The sequence below is a fragment of the Xiphophorus couchianus genome, chromosome 19 (genome assembly GCF_001444195.1).
Source record: "Xiphophorus couchianus chromosome 19, X_couchianus-1.0, whole genome shotgun sequence".
Taxonomy (NCBI): Eukaryota; Metazoa; Chordata; class Actinopteri; order Cyprinodontiformes; family Poeciliidae; genus Xiphophorus; species Xiphophorus couchianus.
Genome location: NC_040246.1, coordinates 3,976,240 through 3,996,857, shown reverse-complemented (window position 1 = coordinate 3,996,857; position 20,618 = coordinate 3,976,240). Strand labels below are relative to the sequence as shown.

General features: G+C 36.1%; 2 protein-coding genes across 2 annotated transcripts; one reads left to right on the top strand and one right to left on the bottom strand.

The window, feature by feature from the left end:
- The first annotated feature begins 624 nt into the window (after positions 1-624).
- On the top strand, positions 625-3,173 carry ankrd66 (ankyrin repeat domain 66). Its single transcript, XM_028000425.1, has 3 exons — positions 625-824; positions 2,613-2,841; positions 2,943-3,173. Exons 1-3 carry the CDS (start codon positions 686-688, stop codon positions 3,118-3,120), a joined length of 546 nt encoding a protein of 181 aa, XP_027856226.1. The 5' UTR covers positions 625-685; the 3' UTR covers positions 3,121-3,173.
- adgrf3a (adhesion G protein-coupled receptor F3a) lies at positions 3,143-18,170 on the bottom strand. The gene is made up of 19 exons (XM_028000418.1): positions 18,123-18,170; positions 16,412-16,658; positions 14,802-14,853; positions 14,703-14,715; positions 13,659-13,787; positions 13,372-13,518; positions 13,161-13,267; positions 13,011-13,069; positions 12,785-12,909; positions 11,948-12,163; positions 9,641-9,880; positions 9,388-9,540; positions 7,730-7,844; positions 7,498-7,582; positions 7,056-7,238; positions 5,319-6,638; positions 5,196-5,237; positions 4,005-4,040; positions 3,143-3,916 (listed from the first exon to the last, which is right to left on the bottom strand). Exons 3-19 carry the CDS (start codon positions 14,844-14,846, stop codon positions 3,857-3,859), a joined length of 3,075 nt encoding a protein of 1,024 aa, XP_027856219.1. The 5' UTR covers positions 14,847-14,853; positions 16,412-16,658; positions 18,123-18,170; the 3' UTR covers positions 3,143-3,856.
- Between the last annotated feature and the right edge of the window lie 2,448 nt (positions 18,171-20,618).

The window sequence follows — 20,618 nt, the reverse complement described above, 5'->3', positions numbered from 1 at the left end:
ATGTTGCTATATACATATATATATATATATATATATATATATACATACATACATACAGAGAGAGAGAGAATTAATGTAGAAGAAGGTGCTTTGATCATTTGAAATTTCTGACCTGCAATTTCTGACTAATGTTCTCTAACTTCCTAAACCTTCACTGGATGATTATATTTACATAGACATTGAAGTACCCACAAGTGGGCTTCATTTATGTGGCTTCTAGAGTACATTTTTTGCGTTATAGTGGGTGTCAGAGTAAAGGAAGCTAAATACGTTTTTCTTTTTGCAAGGTTATCTTTTTTTCTATCCCTTTGTCTCACTTTTATTGGTCCATCATAAAACCAAATGTATAAAAACTAAGAAACGAACTTATTTTTGCTACTTTCTCACAGCAATATGTGACAAAAATATTAACACACTGATAAGCAGCACAAAGGCTGAACCTTTCTCCACAAGTAAAAATGTCTAAACCTATAAATGTTCTCCCAATTTCACATGTTTTAATGTAGGCAGTCCTATACTATAAATCACTTAAAAGCTTCTGTCTTCATTTCAGGCGCTTGACGCGTTTCAAATGCGCCGTGTTTCCTCTGGTCTGTCCAGCAGGTGGCACTATCCCCTTTCTCATGCTCAGGTGAAGACTCCGCCATTTTGAATTCAGAATCCGTTGCTGGGCAACTCCAGAAAAATGACAGAGCTGCACCAAATCGTAGCAGCGGGAGATTATGAGAAGGTGAAGGAGATGCTGAAGAATCCGAAATGTAATCCCAATAACAAGGACGTCGACTGGAGCTACAAAACCCCTCTGCACTGGGCAGCAGCTAATGGTGGGCGCTTTAGAAGGAACTCCACCTTCTACCTCCATGTCTTTTCTTCCTGCTGTCTCAAGTTACATTTGTCCTTGTTCTCTCTAGACGTACAACGGAAGAATGGACTCTTCTAGTTCTTTTCTCTTTTTCATGAAATGTATATAAAGATATCTTTTGTAGTCTAAAGCTTGTCTTTTGTCTTGTCAACTTTAGTTGCATGGTAAACCCCTATTGTTTTGCTTTAAGATCTCAACCTATTAAAAGAGAAACTATGCCTAGCACCTCAAGATGAAGACTGCCCAGGCATAACAATATGACCACTAACAGGTGAAGTGAAATGTTAGAGATGCAGTATACATTAGATTTTTTTAGTATGTTAGCAGTATACTATTGAACATTTTATAGATATATAAGTATATTTAACTGGGGAACGTTTTTGTTTGTCCTTCACAAGCATTAAATATCACAGTGCATCCAAAAAGGTATTCAGACACATCCTGATGTTGTTTTAAGAGTAAAAGAAAATATGAGTTGCTGTGAATACTCTGAATCAACTGTAGGACGGACCATCAAGCGGGTAAATTATGTATTTGATTGCAGATAAATCAATATTAGAGATGCAGGAATGTTAAAGACTCTTATTTTACTGACTGGCAGCAAGACAACCCAAAGTTTTCCTTTGTTTCCCTTGGATATTAGAGTTTAAACATAATTTATTATGTTGCATAATAATAGTTTCACCTAACATGTCAGACGTTGAGTTTAACTTTGCCACAGTAAATGTGCATCTTGGAGTAGTCTTTCATGCAATCGCTGTTAATGCTTTTTGCTACTTGGTGGTTCTGCTTGAAAACAAGTTCAAATATATTTGAAGCTCTCAAGATAGTTTTAATTCCAACTACAACCTTCAAACTGGCTTGCCTACAACTAAGCAACTGTTTACAACTGTAGTACAGTACCTTTTTCTCTGTTTTTTATTCACATATTAGAAAAAAAGTGCAGCAGGAATGACTAAATGAAAAACAAAACTACAGTATTAGATTAATCACTGCACTCAAAATAACACCCAAAATAGTTACTGAAAAGGGTCTCATATTTTGTGCTACTGCTAGTTATATAGGAACTGAATTTGGTTATTAATGTGGACAATAGTATCCGTCACTTTCGTGTTGCATTTATGTCCTTCACAAACAGGTCATCATTTTATGCTACAATGGTTTTGATTTCAAGGGTAATTTTAATGCTAAGATAACTTTATTCTTTATTTACACTGACAAAAAATGGTTCTTAGTGCAGAATTTTGCCCTTTATTTAAATTAAAAATGATATGGAATTACTTTAATCTATTTAAATTGTACTCTAAAACCTGTCCAAATGAGGCAGTCCAGTGTATTAAATACAGAAAGGTTTAAGAAAAGGATAACAATATCAGCCTGTAAGGTTATCCTGCGTTCTAGCTTTGTCCACATAAAGGATAAAGTGTGGTTTAATGTTTTCTAATTCCTACAAATGTCTTGCTTCCATTTTATTTACCCAATATCGCTTCTCCAGCGGCTTGTGGAGTCATGAGATTCACCATAAAAATGTATCAGTTTGTGTTTACTAGACCAGATTTAAACCTGTGCGACAGACTGGCGACCTGTCCAGGTGTACCTCGCCTCTCGCCTGGAACGTTAGAGATAGACACCAGCACCCTTCCTGACCCCACTAGGGACAAGGGTGTTAGAAAATGGATGGATGGATTTAAACCTGTTTTTTTTTTTATTCTATGTTTTAGAAAACTCTGTATTGCATTTTTTTTCTCAGGAGATACAGAAATTGTCAAGATGCTGTTAGAGAACGGAGCCAATCCTTGTTTGAAGACAGCGCACGGATGGACCCCTGCCCACTATGCTGCAGAGTCCGGTCATCTGTCCACGCTGCGGATCCTGCACACCTTCCATGCACCAATGGACAAAGAGGACTGCTGTGGAGACAAACCAATAAGATTAGCTGAAATATACGGAAAAGAAGACTGTGTTCGATTCCTTCAAAAGTACGAAACAAAGCCCAATTTTCACCTATTTTTCCTTTATTATGAACAACCTTTACAAAAGTTTCTGATTTAAGGTTGCAAATCTTTTTAATATGTTGCAGAGCAGAGCTTGAGTGCCGAGACTTCCGTGAGAAAATAGCTGAAGAAGATATTGCAAACGACTCAGATGAGGAGTGGTTACAGCAAAGCAAAGATTACGAAGAAGACATTGCTTTTAGAACCAGGAGGAAAACTAAGACTAGACTCAAGTCTAAAACATCATTTTGGCATACAGGTTGAGTCTTTTGCTCCATTTCTCTTCAAATATACCAACTAAAACTTGAATAATTCAATGTGACTCTGATCACAGCTGGTATTTGTGTAAGCTGAGTTAACTCATTAAATCCTAAAGGTGCATACAGAACAAGTTCATGCAAAAGGTAACACAAAGAGGCTAAAAATAATTAACTATACACTTATAATTTTACTAATAATATTAATAAACAATCACATTAAAAAGATATGGAAGTCGAGAGTGAACGTTTTCAGCATGTGCTTTCTCCCAGTGGTTTTCTCGAGAAAACCATTTCTGATCCAATCATCTCATGATCTCGAGATGATCACAAGATGACTGGTGTGTGTTAAACCTGATTCCATCCTTCAAATACATGCCACATGTATTTGCACAACGGCACAAGCAAAGTTTGTTTTATTGAGATTAACTTGTTATCCCATGAAAACCATCAGGAAATGAATTCGTCTTGAGAGAACCATTGATGAAATGAACTGGTTTCAAGAAAATCATCAGGAAATTAACTCTATCTCCAGAAAACCAATGGGAAATTACAGTATATTGTTATTTCCAGGAAATGGAACATTAACTGGTTATCTCGAGAAAACGTTTGGGAAAAAAGTACACGCGGAAAACATCCACTCTTGGCTTCAGTAAAAAGTGAATGCACACTGTACATTTATTTTCAATGGCACATAAATGTGATAGTAGTGATACTAGTTTTACATGTTGATGAAAATGGTTTCATTTCTTCCATGTTGACTCTGACTTTGAGGTGCTTTCACTGACACTAGATGCTGGAGCCTGGAGGTCAGAGGGAAGAACAAATGGCAATAAGACATACAAGAGAAATAGCCATGGTATCATGTAATTGTAGTTGCGGTGCACCTACTTTCTTCTTAATGTGTTTCAGTAGAGCCTCACGAGTCTGTAGAAATTATGGTGAGAAAATCATTAAATCGGTTATCTGGCAGAAATGATAAATTATGATAAAAGATGGCAGCTATCAGTACTGGCTTTTAACCGTGTACACACCCCTGTAAGAATTTCCTGTTTTTGAGCAGCAACTTTAGTGGGCACACCATTGGAAAATACTGAATTAATTGAAGCAGTTAATTTAAGTAGGTCAGCATCCCACCGCTTGATTGGCAAGGTCCACCCACTTTACCTTGGTAACGTTAGATTTCCCTCTTGAGGTGACCTCAAAGATTTAAAGTCGAATTTATTAGGTCTCAAATGTGGCTAGGGACATTCAAACACTTAAGATTTTCTTCTTCTGTTTATTTTGAGACATCCTCTAACTCACATAAAATCCCATATCTTTTGCTTTGAAGCAGACTTGGGGGTTTGGGTCTAAGATATCAGTTTGAGGTCAAAACTGAACTATTGCTAAATAATATTCCTTATCAAAACTACCAGTACAGCGAATTAACCCATATCTAGCATGATGTACAGTACCATCATGTTTTACCATGGGTACAGTTCTTGTTTTGCTGTGTTTGTGTGTTAAACTTACTTTTTAGACTGGTGGTCAAAAGCTCCACATGTTATGGATATTTTAATCTGGTTAGGAGGGGATTTACATTGACTTTCTGTCTTGCATCCAGCATAGAGGACATTGTAGTCAAATGTAGAACTCAACCAGGGCACACCTGAAATGTTTGCAGCTTCTTCAGTGTTACTGTTAAGGTTTACATATAATACTCTGGGTCTATTGCACTCTCCTCCAACTGATCGTTTTGTGAGATCATCGTTTTTTTGTTTACTAAAGGACGCATTACGCAAAAGAGTAAATGCCTTCCGATGATACCTAGACATTATGTAGATTAATTAATTTCAGGGTGTGTCCACCAAGGCAATCAAAGAGTCATTTTTTCAGTTGAATAAACCACAATATGTGTCGCATTAAAGGTGGAAAATTTTGTTTTTTCCTCTAACATCTGGGATTTTAACAGGGGTGTGTACACTGTAGTCATATTAGGTCTTAACATTGCCGTAAACAACAGCTTAGAAACATTTGTAGATCACACTGTGTAGCATCATTGAGCTGTATCATTATCTGGTTAGTTTCTCATTGCCTTACCATTCTGTCTAAGAAGCATGTGGTCAACAAAATGAAGAAGCCCTGGAATTGAAAGAGAGTACTTGTATGGTAAATACTTCAGTTTGTTTATGTGTTACATTGAATAAAATATTTTGACTGTACCTGGAATCCATTGAGTACGGTGAAGATGTATTCGAATGCATATGCTGCGGGTCCGCTTGTGAGATCAAAAATCAAAATGGCAAATCCAAAGATCCACGTCACACCAAAAATCGGGGTCAGTAGGATAATGGATCTCACAACAGTTTTGGCTGCTGCTTTCTCCTTTTCTGGTGAGATGTCAGTTTTTTGGTGTATTTCTGAGTGGTGGCTTATGAGCTTCATGATGACCACAAGCATTGAGAACACATTAATGAAAACAATTGCTCCAACTGGAATGATAAACGTATAAAAAGTGCCTTTAAACAGTCCGCCATAAACCAGCCAGCAGGTCTTCTCCAAGTAATATACCCCCTCAGCTCCACCGTTGCAGGTAAGAAATGTGACAAAGACTATGATCAAGGGGATGGCGTAGCCTACAACCAACGAGAACCTCAGATAGTTTGCCTTGCTCACTTTGTGGAACAAAAACACTGCCTGATGAAGAAGTGTGGCGCTCAAACAAAACGTCCAAAAGAACATAGCCAGATAGCAGAAATGCTTCAGCACCGCAGAGGTTCGACACCAGAGGTCTGAAATATTCTCTGGGTTGGAAGAAGATGCCAAAAAGCAGAGGTTACCGATCAGCAAGCACAGACAAATGTTCACATGGGCAGTGTGACGTAAATATAGTGTACTCGTCTTGACTACATCGCTCCAGACTATCAGTTCTATTACAAGAGTGACAATGAGTGACAACACTGATAATGACAGAGCTGCATAAGTTAGATAAGTCAAACCAGGGACGTCCAGGGGCTCCTTGGACAGTAGCAATGCAAACGAGGAAAGATGATCACATGTGCAGCGGCCCTCCTTAGAGGGACCCGCCCATTTACATCCGTCTGATGAAAACACATGTTTTTTATTGTCCCAAAACACACATTTTAGCTCAACATTACGAGGTCTTGGCTTGATCATTTCAAAGTCTAGGGTAATGTCACTATAGCTATCTGCAGTTGTGGATACAATGATACTGTTGACCTCTGATTTATTGTCAAGATTGGGCAAATATTTATCCAGTTGTTTGAATGCAGCTGTTTTCACATTCACTCCACCTGGAAGAAAAACTGAAACATTGAAAACGGTGATGTTGCAGTTGGTGCTATTGCACACATCCACTTGCAGATTTTCTTTGCTAGTCCCCACTGTCATATTTGATATTTTAATTAAATTCTCAACAGAAAGCATGAATTTCTCAGCCATTGAAGTGTTGTCAGTGTTATCTTTATTCCACGAGTCTTCAAGACTTTTATTCAGCAAATGACTGGATGAGAATAGAAAATTCTGAAAAATAAAAGCAGAATCACAGGTCATTTTCTGGAAGATGGTTGTGACGTGTAAAAAGTATTACATACCAACCTACAGTATATTGATGTCATTTTTTGGCATTAGGAATTTGAAGTTTAGTGAAAAAATCTTTAATTTAATAAAGATGCATAAATTATCTGCATTACTACCTTGAAAAAGGCTATTTTTTTAGAACAAACAATTATTTTGTGACATTTAACATTTTTGCAAAAAGCTTTGAGTTGGCTGAAAGCTCTTAGATGGAAACTGCTTTGTTAGACATCATGGTTTCGTTTAACCTTAACACTGTTTAGTATATCAGTGAAGTTGTAATGAAATAAACCTTTTAATGAAGTCATGAAAGAACACTGATTATGTCTTAATTCATAAAGATCAAAATGCTTTGATACTCACTTCTATTGCTGTCTCATTTGTAAAAACACTGCCATTTAACTTTCTATCCATGGTGCTAAGTACTGCGACCGATGTATTTATGTTAGCATAACCAGGTAATTTTGATGTCTTTGTGACATTCACAAAGCGTTCAAATACTATTGCAGCATTTGTAGCCAGTATACCAAGTCCAATGTCACTAATCTGAAAGAACAATAAATATGAAGGTTATTATTGTGTATTCTACAGCAACTTCTTAAATCAGCAAGCTGAAGTATATTATTATACCTCAAGTGGAATACTTCTTATAGTAATAATTCCTATGTACTGTAATTCCATAAAAATAAAAAAGTTGAAAGCATATTTAAATACAACTGTACAACAAAAAGCAGTTTAGTTACTGTACATTACATACATTTACGTGCAATGATAGAAAGTTAAGATGATAGTAAAATTCACATACTGTAGCACTTTCCAGCACATTAGCGAGGTCCTGTTCAACACATTTTGAAACCTCGTCACCCCATATCCCTTCCCGGCCTTTTACCCTGAAAGTATTAAATGAACATTAATGAAACTATTCAGGACAAAAATTAAATGTTATTGAAATGTTTCATTAGTTAAATAAACCATTTTGTGTTTTTCAAAGTTAGAGGAAACAAATGTTATCTGATAGTGAAGAGTTCAAATCTCACCCAGGTGAACACTTTCGCTCTCTTGTTCCAGCTTTATCCTGGCATTTTATTTCTGCAGTAAAGTTGGCCTTGGTGTTTCCCCATTCACCTTCTGCTGAACAATATTGATCCTGAGCTGTTTAGTACAAATAAAAAAAATCATTTAGTACAAAAACTATGCAGAGCAAAACTCCCAAGTTTAAAAATGTTATTGTGAGGAATGCAAAAAAGTATCGCATTAACTTTTAAACAGTTGTCTCTTTTGAATTATAAGATTGAGGGTGATTTTGTATAAATTCTCTAAGCTGTATCAAGGTTGATTTAATGTGGGACTGCAGCTCATCTACAATGCTGCTTCTTGTTGCTTAAGTAGATTTTGGTACTCTTATGGGTGAGTCCCAAGTTGCTAATGGAAACATTGACATCTACATATTCATAAAGCTTGTGAGCCCTTTAAAAGTTCCAGACAGACAGCAGCACAAGCTGTGGAGTTGATAAACCACATAGGACCAACACCAGCAGATGACATGACACCTCAAATCATCACATAATGTTGAATCTTCACTCTGGACCTCCAGCAACTTGGATTGTATATCACTTCACTCTTCCTCCAAATTCCAAAATTTTGTATTTCAAATTAAATGTAAAATTTACTTCGATTTGAAAGGAGGACTTTGGACCACTGAAAAACAGTCCAGTTTATTTCCTGCTTTGTCTCAGGTTCAGCATTTGCTGAAATCCTGACATGCGACAGCTATAGCATTGGGTGTGTGCTGTGGCTCTTAAAGCTTCGACTTCAGCTGCCGTGCATGCCTTAGCTCTTTACCAGAATCTCTTGAATGGGCTAACAACATATAGATATTAATGTGGTCTTTTTCCCTCTGCTGAACTTTAACATAGTATGTGTGGAGACAACATGCTATGGACAGTTAGCTTCTTTAGCAATGATCTTTTTCAGCTTAATCTCCTTGTGCACGGTGTCGCTGACTGCTGGACATCTGCCGCCCAGCAGTCTTCTTGAATGTCCAGACTGTGATGCGTTTCAAACATTTTTTTGATTAAACTTGTATAATATTGTTATTTCCAGAAGACCAGATATCTTGAGCTTCATTCTCTGAGACATAATCATCAAAATTAAGGATGATAAACACCTGAAATATATCAAGCTAATGTTCACATTTTTTAGATTAAAGTACAGAAATAAACTACATTTTTTTTTATATTTATTTTCTCTCAAAGTACTTCTCTATCAGATACATGACTGGTCAGAATTGATTATATTGAATTGAATGTGCCCAAACGTTTGAGTCCACTTGCATTTCCACTTGCATTTCAGAAGTTAAATGGTCTGTACTTGTGTAGCACTTTATCAAGTCTAAAGAACCTCAAGGTGCTTCACACTACATTCAGTCATTCACCCATTGACATGCTGATGGTGGCAAGTTACTGGATGGAAGCATCACCGGCCTGCTAGTGGCCACACCCTCCGGTGAGGAGGGTAAAGTGTCCTGGCCAAGGACACAACGACAGAAGCAGAACTGAACCGGCAAACCACTGATTGAGAGATGAACTTCTACCTCTGTCTCCACCAAATTCAAACGCTTTTTCAGTGCAGTAAAAAAACACACAATTCATTGTGTCAAAGAAAAAAAGCATCATTATCTTAAACTGATACGTACAATAAATGACTTCGACCGTCAAAGGTTCCTTTTTGACTTGGTTGCACTCATTAGTAAAGTCGCAATATGCCTTTGGAGAACCTGAAGAAGAATTCCCCTGGTCTTTCTTACAGTTAACTATTATTTTAGCTGAATAAATCAGTTTGTCTTTGTCTGTGAAAGTGACATAAACAGGACAAGTATTACAAGAACAAAGGCATTCAGAAGATGGTTCAAAGAGCGAACATGAATAACACTAGAGACATTTTCCTACCTGTAGTCATGGGTAATACAATGGCACCTTCTTGCCAGCTCACATTGTATTTTTCGGTGGTATTCTTTATCTCACATTTCACGATCACATAAAGAACACTATCTTCTGTCTTACACAAGGGAAATGCCGGATCTGCGGAAATGTCGATCTTTGGTTTGAGGCATACATCCATTGTATCATTGGCTTTATGGTTTATGGTTATTTGACCTTCTTTTTCAACAAAAAGACATACGTACTCTCCTGAGGAAGGAACAACATGGAGGGTTCAAACAGAGGCAAAAGGTGTAAAATATATTTCAAGGGATTAGACAACCATTATGTGATAAATGCTCAGTCAACAGACTAATTTTCTTTTCCTGTAGTTTTACAAGTACAATTCTAAAAACTAACACTGTGGTGGTTCCCGGGGAAGTAGTTGTGCTACATACTGCTGCTCTAAAAATGGTGAACACACCCCATTTTTCTTAACACTGAGGAGTTGAATCTTTGCCCCACCACACACAAGCAAAAATGATGAGGATTATGACATAAACTGATAGAATTGTGAACATTCTCATTTAAGAAGTATATTATTGAAATGTACACATGTATTTTTTATGTATTATTACTTTAGATAATCCTGCTTATGGCAATAACAACATATATTGTGTTGGACTTAGTCCAGTACTTCCCAAAGCTGGGGTCTGAGTTGTGATCCAACAAGTATTGGCTCTGGAGATCCTCTACAAAAATGTTACTAAATTGAAAAAATAATAATTGATTAAACTAATTTGTGTTGTCACTGAAGTACTATTTGCACACTCATAAAATATCCTGACTCAGAAGTTAAAATAGTTCAAAACCACTGTATTAGTCTATAAAACTGCACGATGTTTTTTACATGTTGCTTCTGTTCTCTGAGGACAAAATACAGTGGCTTGCAAAAGAGGGCTGAATACCTTTGCACACTGCAATCAAATATATTTATGTTTGTGGTTGTAATGTGAAAAATATGGAAAACTTTAAGGGGTTTGAATACTTTTGCAAGCCACTGTAGAAGTGCGCTTTGGGGGTTTGTACTTCAGACAGGGGAGAGGCTGGTCCTAATTCTCATTTAATTCTGGAGGAGCTGCAGAAATCCACTGCTCAGATTAGATTTCTGACAGTACACTCCTCAAATCTGGAGTGTATGAAGGAAAAATAGAATACATTTATTGTCCTTTTGGCAGTTTGCCACAAGTCAGGCAAGAGGACCAAACAAGCTTGAAGAAGCATTGTCAGGCGTTTATGCTAAAAAGGACAGATGGACAGACTTAATTATACAGCAATAATGGGAGGAACTAGAATGGAACTGAAATGTTTTACATCAAAGCATATTCATCTGTTAGAGTTAGGGATGCACGATAGTTATCAGACCGATAACAAGAAATTTAATTCTTATTTGTCCAATATAACAAATGATAACATGTTTTGTTGCGTAGATGGGTTTTTTCTTGTTGTTTGTGTTGTTTTTTGAGCACTTATGCTCCTGCATGGGACCTGCACGGAGTTCAAGAGGCGTCAGTATAATTGGAGAAAACATTTTTCTGACTGCAAATAAATAATTTTAAAATTCCCTCTTGTCAGAAAACAATAGTTAAAAAAAAAAAAATCTATCATCCCAGAGTGTTACACGCAAACAACAGAAATATAAACATAAAAGGTCCGCATGACTCCCAAGTTGGAACTTCCAACACCATGTGAATGCAGCCCAGGTAAACAGACAACATAACAGCCGTTAGTTTGGAGGCTCTTTTAAGGTTTTGGAAGAAAAAAATACGCTGATTCTGTTTAACAAATGTTAAGAGACGGTTCAGCGAGGACAAAAACAACACGACCTTTATCACGTCAAATTTGATCAGTCAACTTAAACACAAACCATTGCTTTGGTGGAGAATTCAAAGTATTCGCGAAGCCCAGGATGCTAAAGACTTTAACAATAAGCCGGTCTTCAGTAAGCCACCAGGACTCAAATCCATTGGTGAAGCTTTTGACAAAACAAGTCATTTGGAATGAGAAAACTATTGGTTATTTGTATTGTGTTTTTTTTTTTTCAAAAAGTTATTACATCTGTTTCTGTATTTTGAATAGTGTAGTCGAAGTCCAAAGCTAAACACAATTAAAAGACTTAAAGAATTATGTTTACAGATGCTACCAATCCAGTCTGACTAAGCTTGAATTGTTTTGAAAGGATGACTGAGCAAAATGACATGACAAAATGGGTTGTGAACATTTTACAAGGTATTGAGGGCCAAACGATCTACAATGTTGTGGTTGTAACAAACTTACCTTGCCAGAGTTCGTTAACATGTTGAATCGTGACTGAACTTTCTTTTTCTTTAATTTGTACTGTTGAGATGCTGCCATTAGTTATGAGAAACGATCCATCTTTTCTATTCAGGTTCCACTGTGGTTGGGCTTTAAGCTCTCTCTCAGTTTTACAAGTAACAACAGTTTCGTTGTCATACGGCACTGATGCCTTTGATACTTCCAAATTGACAATGCCTGTGAATTGAAAAAGTTTACAACTTTAGAAAGTTTACACAGGAGTTTATGATCTTAAAAAATGAGGTTGCACTATAAATGAAAAACTTTTTTTTACTCTAAAACGCAACTGAAAAAAAAACCCCAAACTAGTCTGTTAAATGAAATTCTTAAAATGTTCTTTTAAAGCTGTAATAAGGAGGTAGCATTAGGATCATCCTGTAAAGTGATAGCTTATTAGATCACCTTTGCATTTATTTCAGAATTACTGTCAATTTTAGAGAACCTTATTAGCCTGATATAAAGTTCAGGAGGCTTAGCAGGAAGGAAACTGGTCAAGGTGTCAAAAAAATAGATGCAATAAAGTAATAATAATAATACTTATGCTAGCTTTATTTTGCGGAATCTACTTTTAAAATGTATTTAGCACAATTAATATTGTATGAAAAGTTGAAGAGGTTTCTTAAATAACTGCTACCTTATTTTTCCACCATAGTAAAATTACATTTTAACTTTGGTGTGAAAATCTTTTAAAAAAAAACAAAAAAACAAGCAAGTCATTGAAGAAACAAAACAAGATGTAAAGTTATTGTGAAATGTAACTCTAGTATGAATCCAACTGGTGAAAAATATAGTAGTTACCTTTTGTCTCCAAAGTCATACTGCCTCTTAGAGTTTCTGTCAGGTTTGTAGATTTACTAAACAGTTCTCCCGAACTAACGTCAGAGACGATCTTCATTGTAAAATCAACAATAATGCTCCCGAGACTTTAGTGACAAACGAAATCAAATAATTATTTTAAACATTTAAAAAAATGGATGTGTGCATATTTTTTTTAATTATTTTTAATATTTATAAAAGAAAGTACCTGAATTGTATTATTGCCAGACTGTCAAATCCTCTTATTTTACTGTATAAGGTTTTCATCTAAAAAGACATTACCTGCATTATTCATCTATTTCCAAATGTATCAAATAATTATATTTGATCATTATTTTCATTACGGAAATGATTTTACCTGTTTTAACAGAAGTGCATGACAGGTAATATATTTGGATGAGGCCTTATCTGTCAGACAATCAGTATAGTTATTTCCGTCCAGTTTGAATCTCCCCGTGATATCAACTGTTGAGAACAAAATGTAGAAGGTTAATGAGCATCAACCCTTTCTCCAAAGAGCACACATAGTTTAAAATGTTTGGTTAAACAAACAGTAAACGTCCACATGCCTGTAGTGTTTAAAGTGCACATTGAATTAGAGTCAGCCTTGAGGGTACAGTTATTCCCATCACAACCCTCTTTGAGAAGAACTTCATCACTCCATTTGTGGCCATGTTCGCATCTACATGTTTTACTACCGTTGTTTTTGTCACATTCTGATTGGGGGTGAAAGAAACACACAATCAGAAAACAAACAAAAAAACCCCAGAAGAACCAAAGTTTTATTGATTTGGTTTTCTGGAACTGACAAATCTAAAAGTGCAGTACTTGGAATCTTCCTTTGTTTCTTTCTTACTTGTTGTCATTCTAACGTTGTCGATGCTCACGTTGTTGTCTTTCACATAAAAGCTCAGGTTCGAACTGATTATTTCAATTGCACTTCTGTCTATTATCAGTTTAGCGTAATATATCTGCGTTGAGTTCTCTGAAACATTCAAAGAGAAACTGAAACATTAATTGATGCTTAAAGGTGCAGTATGTAACTTTTATAAAGAATATGTTTTTTACATATTTGTTAAAACAGTCACTATGTCCTGATAGTATAATATGAGACAGATAATCTGTGAAAAGATCAATCTCCTCCACCTCCTCCATGAGCTACGATTGACCTCTAAAGAAATGCAACACTCTTGACCAAAAAAATCAACCAATCAGAACCAGGAGGAGGGTCTTAGCGCTGTCACTCAACTTCATGTACACGTGATTGACAGCGCTCCTGGCTCTGGTTATTTCTAGTTAGCACTGGGAGCACTGGTGGAAGTCATCCATCCATCTTCTGTTCACCCTTTGTCCCTAATGGGGTCGGGAGGGTTGCTGGTGCCCATCTCCAGCTACGTTCCAGGCGGGAGGCGGGGTACACCCTGGACAGGTCGCCAGTCTGTCGCAGGGCAACACAAAGACATACAGGACAAACAACCATTCACACACCCCTAGGGAGAATTTAGATATACCAATTAACCTAACAGTCATGTTTTTGGACTGTGGGAGGAAGCCGGAGTACCCGGAGAGAACCCACGCATGCACAGGGAGAACATGCAAACTCCATGCAGAAAGACCCCGGCCGGGAATCGAACCCAGGACCTTCTTGCTGCAAGGCAACAGTGCTACCAACCGCGCCACTGTGCAGCCCTGGTGGAAGTCAGAGGAGCTTTATTTTGTCACAGATTATCTGCATCATACAACATGGTGATACTTTCAGCAAATATGTACAAAATATTTTTTACACAAGTTTCATACTGCAGCCTTAAAGCAAAGAGCACCAGCAGATGGTAACCTGTGAAGCCTTTACCAACATCATCAACAACCAGTGAGACAGGAGCTTTAAAGAAATGCTCTTTACTTGTTGCAGAGGCCTGCAAAGGAAAAAAAAAACATGCAATTTTAATAATCTGGTGTTTTCATTGTAAATTTTAGTATCTTTTTGTGGAATATGACAAACCTGACTGTTTAGACTCAGTATGTAGAGAAATATGAAGACCCACATCTTGACCCTGCAAAAAAAAAGATATATTACCAAAGTCCATCCATCCATTTTCTAACACCCTTGTCCCTAGTGGAGGTGCTGCTGCCTACCTCCAGCTAACGTTCTGGACGAGAGGCGGGGTCACCCTGGACAGGTCGCCAGTCTGTCGCAGGGCAAACAGAACTTACTGGAGGGACTTATGTGAAAGTTCTGACTTGGAAACAACTCAGGTTTTCCCAGGATGGGCTGGGACAGGGATGTCTGCCTAACACTTGTGGATCTGTAATCTTGTGTCCCAATTTTATTTGTAATCCTTCCTACTTACACGGATAAATGCCTCATTCAAAAAAACACAAAAAAACCAACTAATTAAATATTGTAGAAAGTTGCATAGGTATGGCTGAACTGATCTAGATTTAAAATAATTGACCACAGTTTTATGTTAATAGGACGACTGGGTGGGACGCACAGGAACACTGCGGGGAATGAATAATGACGTATAAAACTAAAACCCACTTTTTATATCTAATTTCAAATAAGTTTCACAGTATTTTCTGTATTTAAAGAGTTCAACCGATAAAGTTAAAAAAATTGTAAATGTTATATTATTTTTCTCATTTTTATAAAAATTTTAAAACCACAACGCTATTACAAAAATTTTGTACAAAGGATTGTGGTCCTTAAATGTCCCTATTTAGCAAAAACACACAAACCTACAATATTTAACAACTATAATTACTTATTATTACAAGTCACAGGCTTCTTATAGACATCCATCCATTTTCTTACTCCCTTGTGGGGTCAGGAGGAGTGCTGGTGCCTATCTCCAGCCAGACATTTCAGGCAAAATACCCCGGGCTGGGAATCAAACCCAGGACCTTCTTGCTGCAAGGCAGCAATGCTACCAACTGTGCAGCCCTTCTTATAGACGTTTTATAGATTTGAATCAGTTTTTTATGGCTCTTAAGGCACTTTGCTTATTTACATAAAAACACATGTCGTCAGGATAAAAAACTGTGATAAAAATCTATGACACGGGCGTGCCATGGTGGCATAGTGGTTAGTGCGACCCGTATTTGGAGGCCTTGAGTCCTCGACGCGGATGTCGCGGGTTCGACTCCCGGACCCGACGACATTTGCTGCATGTCTTTCCCCCTCTCCTTTCCTGTCAGCCTACTATCACATAAGGGACACTAGAGCCCACAAAAGATCCCCTGGAAGGGTAAAAAAATCTATGACACTCGTCAGACACATACTGTACTTGAATCACTGTGTCCGCGTTGCGCAAATTGTGTACTTTTTAAAATTTAAAGTGCACAAATGAAAAGGCTTTTTTTTTTATTGCTGAAATTATATTAAAGATTCCAACAATAAAGACATGCTGATGTTTATGGCGTTAGGCAAGAGGCTTTGTGTTATGTTTAAAAAATTGCAAATATGCAGCGCACTGAGTGCATCATCAAAACTACATTAACTTATGTGTTAATTGCTTTCATCATTAAAAACATAAAAACCTGTGACAGTCAATGGCAAAATAATTGCATTAATAGTTACTATGAGAAAAGAAAATACAAAGACGAGCTCACCTGTGTTTTCTTCATGCACATCAGTGAACCTTCACAGCAGCAAAATGGCCAAAAACAACAGCCGTCCAGTGAGAAAGCCAGTTTTCACACCAGGGTTTATAGCGGACATGCAAACAAAAATGGCTCCAGCGATACTTTAATTTGACTGTCAAATCAGATTACAGTCCGTTCTTTGTTTTATCATGCCATCTCGATGGATCTCTAGCTGTTATGAAATAAAGTATTATATTTCACGTATTTTCCCCTCCTTTGAAAAAAATAAAAGACAGCACAAAGTTATTTTATTAGTTTAAAGAGTAAGCTATAGCAGATATGTAGTTGGTATTAAATACTCTAAAATGTAAGCAGCTTTGTTTGTACCATAACACATGTAAATTTTGCAATTAAGACTCTTTTGTGTTTCCTACACCTACAGTCCTCTCTATGTCAAATCTAGACTTTAATACAGGTATTTAAATTGTGCAGAGGAAGGGTTGAAAAACCAATAGTAATTTTATATACACTTATCAAAATGCATTAAAACCGAATAAAACATGAGAATGATTATATAGGCAGAGCAATTAAATAGCACATTTTATAAACAATGAACATTTCAAACGCCTTACATACGCCCTTAAAAGTATTTACATCCAATTATCTCCATTTGCAACACAACATTAGGACTATTTTAATTTATTTTTCACAGAACTATGAATCTGGGTTTAGGTTGAATGAATCCCAAGCATAGAAAATTCTATTTCTTAATATGAAATTCTCTACATCCTAATATTTTACAGCAGACAAACAAATGGAGTTAATATTCCTTGAAAACAATGGGAAAGCCATTTAATTTACCTCTAAATAAGAATTTAAAAATCAGCTTCAGCCTTTGCGTGGCCATACTTTCTCGCACTGCAGTTAGCCTGACATAAGACGAAGAAATGGGAGTTCATTTTTAGTCACATTTTCCACTTTGTTACTCATTTAAAATGTCAGAGTGTCAAACTATATATTTAGTTAGCAAGATAAATATTTAGGTTACAAACTATCTAGCTCCAAACTAAATAGTTAGCTAGCTAGCTATATATTTAGCCTCAAACCAAATATTTAGTTAGCTTATTAAATAGCTAAGTAATAGTTTAGTTAACTAGCTTGTTAATAAAACTATTAATTTAATTTAATTAACAGCCTCAGAATAAATATTTACTTAGTATGCTAAATATTTAGTTTACAAACTATCTAGCTCCAAACTAAATAGTTAGCTAGCTAGCTATATATTTAGCCTCAAACCAAATATTTAGTTAGCTTATTAACTAGCTAAGTAATAGTTTAGTTAACTAGCTTGTTAATAAAACTATTAATTTAATTTAATTAACAGTCTCAGAATAAATATTTACTTACTATGCTAAATATTTAGTTTGAAGCTAAATATTTAGTTTACAAACTATCTAGCTCCAAACTAAATAGTTAGCTAGCTAGCTATATATTTAGCTTCAAACCAAATATTTAGTTAGCTTATTAACTAGCTAAGTAATAGTTTAGTCAACTAGCTTGTTAATAAAACTATTAATTTAATTAAATTAACAGCTTCAAAATAAATATTTACTTACTATGCTAAATATTTAGTTTGAAGCTAAATATTTAGCTTAGAAAGTGAACATTTAGTTTCGGTATGCAAATTCAGTTACCCATAACCTTGCGAAGTCTTGTGAACCTTTAAATAAATTCCTACCGGCGTGACTGGCTAACAATAAACTCCTCTATTGTTTTTCATGTCATCTCCTCATCGTCGTTTCTTTCCCCAAACGTTTACGCAGGTTTTATTTTGATAGTCCACTTCCGGGCTTCGCCGCGTGAATTTGCACATTAGCTAACTATTTAGCTTTGAGCTAAATATTTAGCTTCCTTGTGAAATGTTTAGTTTGAAATTGTGACATTTATAAATGAGCTAATATGGAGTGAAAATACTTTGGAAAAATTAACCCAATTTTTCCATTAAAATGGGGTTCGTTTTAATGGAAAAAAGTAAATAAATTACTTTAGGTTTGTTTAGATTGTCAATGCTAATAGCACACAGAAAACGGAAACACATTATTTTGGTCCAGCTTGCTAAGGGGTTCACGTTGACCTCACAAGCTTAAAAATCAAACAATATCAGAAAAAAATGTACAACTATTAATTCTGAATTAATTAGTCGCCTTTAAAAATTCTCATGAGAATGTTCCAGCAAAAACTTTGAATACACAGGCTAATTTGAGTAAAAGGATTTATTTCAACCACACCCATGATATGGATCAGTGTGCCAATTTGGAGAGAATCTGAAAGTTGAATTGCAAAAATTATCTCCAAAGAAATCCAAAAACAGCGCTTCTGTGAAGGTGTACAAACAGCAAACACCCAGTTTCCTGTTTATTGCAACTATACCTCATATACCAGGTATGGATTACACAGTCTTCTCTTAAACATTTCATAATGTTTAAGTCCCTGTTCTAAACTGAACTCTGCTGTTCTTCTGTAGTTTGTTTCCATAAGACCCGGTCCACATCTAAAGAACTGTAGTCAGGTATCTCTCTATGCTAAAGTTCAAAACATTTAGTTATAAGGACACACTTTTTCCAATGACATCATCAGATATCAGTTGCCAGACTCAGAAAGGTGGTAAAGGGTTATTCAAGTAGCACTTACTTTATTAAAATATTTAAATTCTAACATTTTAGTGTCGCACGTTAACCTTGAAGGTGAAACAGATTACTCAGAAATTTGCACCATCAGTGACCTTATCAAGTTTAACCAAATGTCTGAGGGATCTTTATATTGAATCCTGTCACTGGATCGTTTCCAGTTTGTACAACATCCAACAATGTTTTCATTTGGCATTGATCAAAGTTAGTCAGTTTATCTATTATCTCACTTTAAACTGAAAAGAGCAAAAAATATATTTTTCATTCATCAATTTTAACATGCCTTCTATTTTAATGGAGTTTATTTTGGTTTTAAATAATGATGGCAATGCAGCTTTGTACAATTTTGCAGTAGTACAAAGTTTATGGTTTCTTGTCATCTTTTACTGTTTATTTGCATTTCTAGATAGTCTTTACAGTGCCTTGTGCAAACTGTTGCAGAACAGCAAATATAGTGGTTTTGTATATTAGTCCTGTTTTTTGTACCATCAACACACAGCAAACATGTTTGACAAAAACACAGTTCATTTTACACAAAGTAACATTTAAGCTAAATTAATATAAGGGACATTTGTCAGTTAAGTGATGCAAAAAACCTGACCACACACACACACACAGCATCAGTAATTACATGTACACTGAAACATTTCTGGTTCATGACATGTGTGAAAAAGTGTTCATAAGATTTTAGATTTATGATAAATTCCTATGAATGATGTTTGAAAACCCTAAAAACTGTCTCTATGGTCGGAATGATTATTTGAACTATTTCTTCCACTGCTGGTATCTGCAGATTTTAGCAAGTTAAGACTTAACATAATTTTTAATGTCAGCTTGAGTTAAATTCAAGACTTAAAAAAATATAAATATAGGGGATCCTGCTGGTTCCTATAAGTTGACAACAGAAGTGAGCTGATGGAAACTGGTGACGCATTTGCACTTTAATGACAGACTCAAAAAAGCTAGCAAGCAAAAACAGCTACAGCTACCAACCGCCTCGAGTCACAGAATGAGCGCGACTCAAAAATGCGAAGAGAAACCCTGAGCTCTGATAAACAGCCACAGAGATGCCTAAAAAAAGAATTAAAATAAGTTGTAAATTATTTTTTTCGTATTCACAACAAAAACGACAACGTCTTGTTCTAAAATCTTAAGGTTACATTGCCCACCTTTGCTCCGCAGTGTGGGTGAAGAGCCACAGATTGCACACCCACGTTGTATGCAAACTAAAATTTGAACACGTTTTGACAAAAATGTCAGTCATTCTGCTTGTGGGTTATTGGGACTGTTCCCTGAACATAAAGAAACCTTTTACTGATTTATCTGACTGCAGCGGGATACATTTGACTATTCTTTATGCTTTGAAACATTACTTCAAAGAATTTCATTGTGCATATTTGCATTACCGATGTGAGGAAACATAAGTCCCTTTTGTGGAGTTGCAGTGCAGTTGTGTATAAAGTTCAAGCGGCGTAAATCAAAATGTTGAAGTCCCTCGTACTGAATGGACGCCCATCCATCCATTTTCTGTACACCCTTGTCCCTCA

Coding starts and splice junctions, on each gene's coding strand:
- adgrf3a (XM_028000418.1), bottom strand. CDS start 14,846: ATGTGGGTCTTCATATTTCTCTACATACTGAGTCTAAACAGTCAG. Junction 12,910..13,010: donor CTGGCAATAATACAATTCAG/GTACTTTCTTTT, acceptor TTGTCACTAAAG/TCTCGGGAGCATTATTGTTG. Junction 5,238..5,318: donor CCGTACTCAATGGATTCCAG/GTACAGTCAAAA, acceptor TTTCAATTCCAG/GGCTTCTTCATTTTGTTGAC.
- ankrd66 (XM_028000425.1), top strand. CDS start 686: ATGACAGAGCTGCACCAAATCGTAGCAGCGGGAGATTATGAGAAGGTG. Junction 825..2,612: donor GCACTGGGCAGCAGCTAATG/GTGGGCGCTTTA, acceptor TTTTTTTCTCAG/GAGATACAGAAATTGTCAAG. Junction 2,842..2,942: donor TGTGTTCGATTCCTTCAAAA/GTACGAAACAAA, acceptor AATATGTTGCAG/AGCAGAGCTTGAGTGCCGAG.